This window comes from Argopecten irradians, chromosome 13, assembly GCF_041381155.1.
Source record: "Argopecten irradians isolate NY chromosome 13, Ai_NY, whole genome shotgun sequence".
NCBI lineage: Eukaryota > Metazoa > Mollusca > Bivalvia > Pectinida > Pectinidae > Argopecten > Argopecten irradians.
The window spans coordinates 2,739,561-2,748,586 of NC_091146.1; the positions used below are offsets into that span (position 1 = coordinate 2,739,561).

Genomic DNA, 9,026 nt, shown 5'->3' on the forward strand with positions numbered 1-9,026 from the left:
TAGTGATGACATTACATTTTATCCAATTTTTAAAGATCAATGATCTATTATTATATGTGATGAATTGATTGCCCCATATTATTTGTTTTCCAATATCTGTTATGTTTTGGGGGGTTTCACATTTCTCCCATTTATGTCTACCCAAGCATTAATGATATTTTGATAGCATTGTGGAATGTTAGAGAAATCTTCTAGTTGTTTTGTGGGTTTTATATTCATTGAAAAAAATAACAAATCTTCTCCAAATTGATTTTAAAATAATCTTGGTATGATTTTCCATTGATTTTCTTCATTGCTTTTTAATTTTTTTATCCATCCTAATTGTATAGTTGTAATATAGGAGTTGAGATCAAGTGTGCTAAGACCTCCTTCGCTATATGATCTGCATAGAGTTTTTCGCTTTACCTTCTCACTTTTACCTTCCCAAATGAAATTGTAAATATTTTTTTCTACTTCAGTTACAATATGTTTTGGTATAGTCAGTACAGATATAAGATAAGATAATTGAGGAATAAGTAATTATTTAACAATTTGTATTTTCCCTATCATCGATAATTTCCTCCTTTTCCATGTATTGACTAATTTTTTTTTTCAATCGTACTTTCCCAATTGATTTGAGATGTTTTAATAGCATTAAGCCCAAAGTATACTCCTAGTGCTTTTATTTCACTTTGTGACCAATCAATCTTTTCAAAGTCATCTTCTATGTTTATTTTATTAATTCCTAATTTGAGACATAGTGATTTTTTTTTTATTTAGGATTAATCCTGAAAGACTACCAAATATCTCTATAGCATTTAGGGCTGCAGTTATGTTTTTTTTATGTTTCAAGAAGAGGATGGTGTCATCTGCTAGTTGTGAGATTTTAAAATGTCTTTCTTGTGAATTTTTAACTTGGATTCCATGAATATTAATATCTTGTCTCATTTTCATTGATAATGTCTCGACTGTTATTACAAAAAGTAGAGCTGATAACGGACATCCTTGACGGATTCCGCGCATAATCTTTACTGGCTCTGATAGCCATCCATTGTTTGTTATTATGCAATATATATCACAGTATAGGACTGAAACCCATTTCATAAAACTTTCTTTAAATCCAAATTTTTTCAAAGTATGAAACATAAATTCCCATTCTATTGAATCAAATGCCTTGGCAAAATCTAAAAATAGTATCGATCCAGTAATATTAAATTTCTCCGCATATTCTATTATATCCTGAATAAGTCTAATGCTATATCTAATGTCGCGCCCTTTGATAAAGCCATTCTGATCAGTATTTATTATTTTAGGTAGGATGAGTTTTATTCTTTCAGATAGACAGTGAACTAGTATCTTATAATCTATATTTAGAAGTGTCAATGGTCGCCAATTATTTAAGTCTAATGGATCATTTTTTTAAAACATTAATGATAATATTCCTACTTTCTGTGAATATGCTAGTTGATTTTGTAAATAGCCTTCATTTAGACAATCTATTAACATTTCTTTTAAATGTGGCCAAAATATTTTGTAAAATTCTATTGTTCATCCATCTGAGCCTGGAGCTTTGTTTAATTTCATCTTATTTATAGCTATATAGCATTCATTTTCAATTAATAAACCTTCACATTTATTGCTGTCTTCCTCAGATAGTATCGTTTCAAAATGTATTGGACCTAAATACTGCTTTATGTCATCTACATTTTTGATGTATACATTTTTTCATAGAACTGTTTCTCATATTTGATTATGTCTTCTTGTTTTGTCAGTAATTCTTCCTTTTCATTTTTTTAGTTTAGTAATGGATTTTTTAATTTGTCTTCCTTTTTCTAAAGAAAGAAAATATTTAGTGTTTTTTTACCATGTTCAAACCACTTAGCGCGTGATCTTATCTGCGAACCGAGAGCTATTTTAGTGTATTGTTCTTTTATCTGTTCTGTGACTTGATCTATTTCTTCTTCTGTGTCTGTATTTTCTTCGTTAAGCTTTTTAAGTTTATTTTCTAATACAGAAATAATATCCTTTCTTAATTTTGATTTCTTTTTTCCATATTCAATTGATCTTTCGCGAATTTCATTTTTACATAGATCCCATATTATTCGACTTGACATGCTTTTATCTTCTTTTATTTTTTTAAATTCATTAACTACTTCAATTATTATTTTTTTGTACATATAATCATTTAGCAGACTATTGTTTAACTTCCAATACCCTGGTCCACGTATTGTTTTTTCAACATTTAGATAAAGTGATACAGCTTGATGATCAGTGTATTTAATTAATACTGGTCTTACATCAGTTGATGAAATTTTATGGATAAGTTCATTTTGTATAAGGAAATAGTCAATTCTACTAGCCTCATTATTTACATTTTTCCGCTTCCATGTAAACTGTTTTGTGGTTGGGTGTTTTATTCTCCAACAGTCTATTAAACGACATTCTTTTATCAGTGACTTTAAAGATTTTACAGGTTTTGGGGGGTTTACTCTAGATTTTCTGTTAGATTTGGTGTCTTGAAATTCATTCCAATCTCCACCTATGATAATTAGGCCTAAACTGTGTTCTTGTGTAAACTGTTTTCAAATTAAAAAAACAATATTTCTCCTGTTTTTATCATTTGGGGCATAAATATTTATTATTGTGTAAACATTGTCATTTATTTTTATATTAACTAGCAAAAGCCTGCCATCGTTGTCTCTGTGTACATCAATTATCTCATACTCTAAGTTTTTTGTTAGAAAGATAGCTACCCCACAGCTCTGGCTGGTGCCAAAATTATGTAATGCTTCACCATTCCATTCTGATTGTACGAATGAGGCATTAGTTGCTGTAAAATGCGTTTCTTGTGCCAGGATTATGTTACCTTTTTGATATTTAGCCCATGTATAGAATCTCTCTCGTTTTTGTTTATCACCTAAACCTTGTGTGTTAGCAGTCAACAAATGTAGTTTCTGCAACATGTTATGTAGAAGAGTAAAAATATTTTGGTAAGTATTATGTATATTACACCTACATGTACATGTACATACACACTCGAAAAAAATCTTACCAGGAATGTATCAATTCTTACGTATACTATTCATGTATGTATTGCAGATAAAATTTATAAAAATATAATCGTACATACATACATATCTAAACAGCAGACATACAGTCTCATAGTCACATATATATACATATATACACCTGCCGACCACACTAGTATGTTTACATACACATAGCCAGATGTCTTCATATACTTTCATGTATAAACTTGTATGCACACATACACTTAAATAAAACAATTGAATCAGAGGTAGGTTATTCAATTTCATTTCTCTTTTTATAGAGTTGTACCATATGTTGAATTCTAATAATATTAGAAAAAATCTTTTTAGCACTTTAGTAATATTACCTTGCAGATAATGTATCAAGATGGTTTTATTCTTATCAAAAATAGGATATGAGCATATAGTAATATCATCGTGATGATATATTATCTTTGAGATATAATAATTCAATATGTGCATATTTTGATTTGAGTGTCCATTAAACATAATTTAGTGGGTATATATATGCATATAAATTTTGAATTATCATATGTATAAGTGATTCCTGAAATAAACTTTTATATTTAATCATGTGTAACACTCTTCTAAATATCACACAGATGTCAATATTAGTATAATATATTACACTGGTAATATATAATATAAATAGAAATCTTTTCTCATGTAATATACAATTTCTGGTATATGTTAACCAGCTTTTATAACATGTTAAGCATTTATGTATAAAAATGTAATGTAATTCACATATGTCATAACAGATGCATTGTGATACACTTACAGATATCCTACTGTTACAATATATTATACTTAGTACTACAATCACGTGAAACACATAACTGGCATAATATACTAAACTTTAAAATTTTATACTGGTATAATATGATACCGGTATATATAGAGATATTATCACATATACTGTATAACTTTGTGCAAATTTTAACCAGTTTTCGTAATATTTTGTGCATTTATATATATACTATTATTATTATTGTGCATATTTTAACCAACTTACTTGATATTTTAGGCATTTGTAAGTATATGCTGTGTAAAACTTTGTGGCACTTTCAAAAAGAGATAAATTTATACAAATTTTAACTTCTTTCCTTCTATCCATATCTTGAATGTAGTTTTTTATGATTGTTTTTAATAAATTTCAGTTAAGCATAAATACTCTCTTTTTTGTCATTTGGCATTACATTTTTTCTTTGGGGTATTCTTCAGTTCATCCAGTGGGGATCTGACATCCGACGGGAGTTGACTTGATTTTCTGGAGGGAGTCTCTTTCAGGAAAGAGTCTATGATTGTCTGATTCTGTGGTTGTTCACTTTCTGGTTTTTTACCTTTTGATTTTTTGCTCTTTTTTCGTTTTCTTGGCTCATCTTTGGAATCTGTGGACTCTGCTGCTGATGAGGGCACATTTGTTGATCCGGATGAGGACACAGGGGTTATGTCTGTTGAGGGCACAGTGGTTGTGTCAGTTGGAGGCTTATGGGTTTCCGTTTGGCTTTCGGACTTAGTTTCATTGCCATCATCGATTTGTTCGTCGTCATCTTCGCTGTCGCTCTCATCATCGGAGCTTTCATCAGCGCTATTGTCATCTTTCAACAATGAAGGACAGTTAGACTGGATATGACCTGGGCTCTTGCAGTGTCTGTACACTTTATCGTTAATACAGTCTCTGGCTACGTGGCCAGCCTGCAGACAGTTGCTACAGTGAGCGTTCTCATTGGGTTGACCTCTGTATTTCCCCCCTATGGTCATTGATGTTGGAAGTGGATTTTCCAGCTTCTTGACAATAACTATTCGGTCACCGGTTTCACAATTGGTGAGGTATCCATCTACTCTTAAGTCTTTCTCTATATAGGCTCTGAATTTCACAACCTTTGAGCTCAAGGTCACGTTTGATTTGACCATCAAAGGCAGATAGTGGAACATTTTTCACTCGAATTAGTGTAGTGTTTTCATCGTATGTATTCCCTATTACTGGATTGTTTGCATATATCTTGATGGATTTGCTCCTAACGACAAGCCCTTGAGTGATAAGTTTAAGTCGCGACTCATAACTGTCGAGGTAAATCCTCCACATTCCTCGGACACGCTGAAGTCCGATTAATTGTTCTATGGGAACTACATTGCCTATTGCTCTGTACAGTTCTACATGGTTTAGCCATGATTCTTTAGGGACAGTTCTAGTGCCAAATATATCAAATTCTAGGATAAAAACTGGCTTTACCGTTCTGGCTGGAGTAGCAACGGCTGCATATGAGGCGCCGCCATTTTCCTCGGTCACTGTGGCCGATTCACTCGTCGTAGAACTCATAATTGATGATTTCCTGGTTTTTCTGGTTCCTCCAATGAATATGATACACTTTATCCTCTCATTCCCCTCGGGAGAAAGTTTTGAGGTGGACGTTTTCCAAAAAACACGAAAAAAAACCCAGTTTGTATATGGAGCTCAAGATTATCCTTTACCTTAGTTCAAGGGCAGATCACTCTCCGACGATTTTATAGCATGAAATATAAATAAAAAGTCGTATGAGTGTAAATACTCCATACAAGCTTGGTTAACATAAAAGCCCAACCCAATCCCTATATGGACCAGAGTTCAGAATGCTGATGAGGAAGATATGGGGCCCATCGACCCGCCAGATGCGAATTCGGATCCAATTGAATATGTTAACATGTTTGCAGTACCTGAAACGGGAAGTTCGTTAACTGAGACACTTGTTCAAGAGACAAACAGATATGCAAGACAATATTTTGAGAAAGAAGGTTACTCGTTAACGCCGTGTTCTAGATCCAATGACAGGAAGGATACAAATCTAAATGAAATGACAGCATTTATAGGGCTATATCTAGTCATGGGAATCGTCAAAAAACCCTCCATAGAGTCTTACTGGAACACGTCTGATAAAATCTATCTGTACAATACCCATGGATTTCCTTCTGTTATGACCCGGAGCAGATTCCAACTGATCAAGTTTTTGCACTGCAATAACAATAACACTCGCGCTCATATCCCACGAGGTCAAGAAGGCCATGATCCATGCCACAAATTTCGACCGGTTCTAGATCTCTTCAATAATCAGACTTTCAAGATGATGCTGCCCGAGATTAGACAATCGACGAAAGCATGGTTGGCTTCAAAGGTAATTAGATTGATATTGATTTCCATAGGTGTAACTGTTGTGAGATACTAAATGCAGTACGTACATTATGATATACATGTACAACTGGGTGCGGTCAGAAGTAAATTGACAGAACCAATAGACGAACGAAATTGCTATATTCTGTCGAGAGTAATTTAGGAAACTAGAATTAAAATTTATTCATTTGCAAATAATAGCTTAGTCTAAGATAATTTAACAATCACGATTAATAAGCATACATTTTATTCTTAACATATGTTCAGGCAAGTTCAGATTATATTACCTATATACCTGATCCTCGGTCTGTTTAAGCTGTAAGCTTCTTGACCACCTTGACATTTAATATATATTTTCTAACTTGATCATAAACTGTAGAGATGAATTGTTGTTTTCTTTTAGGAAGACATGACATCGATCAATACTTGCCTGCCAAGAAAGCACACAGATGGGGGGCCAAGTTCTTTGTTTTGGCCGAGTCGGATACAGGAAATGTTATATCATTGAAATTATACTCGGGTATGTACGGTATAAATTGAAATATACATGTAGCTGATACAAAATGTAAGTGATTAGATTATCGACATGTATTCTAATTTAACAGATTTAAACTGAAGTTGAATGATATTGGGTTGGTTTAATTAAACAATATTCAATAATAAAACTGAATACAAAAGAAAATGTACTGTTTTTCTGACATCTAGTAAAACAGAATACATATTTTCAGGACGGCAAGGCAATGAAGATAGAAGCACAAACGGTCTTGGGTATGATGTCTGTATGGCGCTTATACATGTACAGCCGTTTCTGGGAAAGAATCACCATCTTATAGTGGACAATTACTATACAAGCACAGCCCTTTGTGATGCGCTGTTTGATCGGGGTACATATATGACCGGTGTAACGTTGAAAATGGACCCCCGTTGAAAACTGACCTCAGATCGTTTTTCAACGTTAAAAAATGACCCCGAAAACCGTTGAAAACTGAACTTTAAGCGCACTTTTTACACCGACCCGTTGAAAATAGACCCCGTTGAAAAGTGACCCCATCAGAACTCGTTTTTACACAACAACACAACACGACACCACAACAACACTAAACCACACAGCATCACACAGCACATCAGCACACCCACAACAACACTACACAACACCACACAACAACACATCACACAACACAACAAAACACAACAAAATAACGCAACATCACACAACATAACATCACACAACATAACATCACACAACACAACAACGCATCACACTAAACACAACATCACACAACACAAGACAACCTTACGCAACACACAACGACACAACACACAAACAAGAACACACCCAACACAACAACAAATACACACATCCACCTAACAACAACAACACAACAATACACAACAACACAACACCCGACAACAACAAAACATCACAAAAACATCACACAACAACATATTACACAAACACGGAACAACAACACAACACACAACAACACAACACAAACACAGCCACACAGCATATAACAACACACAACACAACAACACACCAATAATATTACACAACCTTACATAACACATCACACAACAACACAACAACACACAGTACAAAATCACTCACCATCACGCAACAACACAACAACAACACACAACAAACAACACACAAACACACAACCACAAAACAACACAACACAACCATACGCAGAACACATAATACTACAGGTATTCTTGTATTGCGGAATAAATATCACATAATTATAGTTTTGTAACACTATCCACTGGTACTCGGAAGTTAACACCACATAGTACAAACGTTTCAAAAGACCATCCGTTGATAGTTTGCCAAGGTCATTTTTCAACGATCATTTTCTAACAGACCTGCCGTTGAGAATTGACCTTATACACTCTCAATTTTCAACGGCATGTTCATTTTTCAACGGCATTCGGGGTCCGTTTTCAACGTTGAAAACTGACCCGAGGTCAATTTTCAACGGAGGCCCATTTTCAACGTTACACCGGCACTGTACGGGTCTACCGGAGGGGTATGCCTTCCTCTTTCAAGGGAATAAGATTGAAGAAAGGAGAGATGGAAATAAGGCAGAGCGGAAGCACAATGGCTCTCGCTTACGGGGACCGGAAGACGGTTACAGTTTTGTCCACGATGGCCTCCCCACGGTAATTAATAATGTTTGAAAAACTACAAATGTATATCGTCCATTAATAACCGTTCATGACAAAAACAATATCGTATATGCTCGTCTTTAAATAGTAGTGAATCCGCCAATGTGACTTGAGTAATCATGACTATGAGTAATCATAAAGTGGATTAAACGAAATATAGACTTTTTCACGAGTATACATTGTATGACCACTTAAAACGAATATATGGATTAAATTATACTGTGATTATCAATCATATTGTCATTACAGCATGCTTGCAACACACAACGCCAGAGAGGTTGACGTCAATATTCTTGTGGTCAATGATTTGTACAACAAAAAATGGGAGGAGTAGACCTCAGCGATAAATCTGTGCAAGCCTATGACCCAGACGCACAGACATAAACCTCACCAATGTGATGTTTGTGGTAAGGTGTTTTAGTAGCACAACAACTACAGACACACATTAGAATACATACAGGAGATAAACCTCACCAATGTGATGTTTGTGGTAAGGTGTTTAGTATGACACAACACCTACAGACACACATTAGAATACATACAGGAGATAAACCTCACCAATGTGATGTTTGTGGTAAGGTGTTTAGTATGACACAACACCTACAGACACACATTAGAATACATACAGGAGATAAACCTCACCAATGTGATGTTTGTGGTAAGGTGTTTAGTATGACACA

The 9,026-nt window shown here is 34.2% G+C and overlaps 1 protein-coding gene and 1 pseudogene across 1 annotated transcript; one reads left to right on the forward strand and one right to left on the reverse strand.

Moving 5' to 3' along the window:
- Nucleotides 1-4,214: 4,214 nt before the first annotated feature.
- Nucleotides 4,215-4,967, reverse strand: LOC138306595 (zinc finger CCHC domain-containing protein 10-like). The gene has a single exon (XM_069247034.1). The coding sequence runs from the start codon at nucleotides 4,965-4,967 to the stop codon at nucleotides 4,215-4,217; it is 753 nt and encodes a 250-aa protein (XP_069103135.1).
- Nucleotides 4,968-5,659: 692 nt separating this feature from the next.
- LOC138306597 (piggyBac transposable element-derived protein 4-like) lies at nucleotides 5,660-8,680 on the forward strand (annotated as a pseudogene).
- Nucleotides 8,681-9,026: the final 346 nt, after the last annotated feature.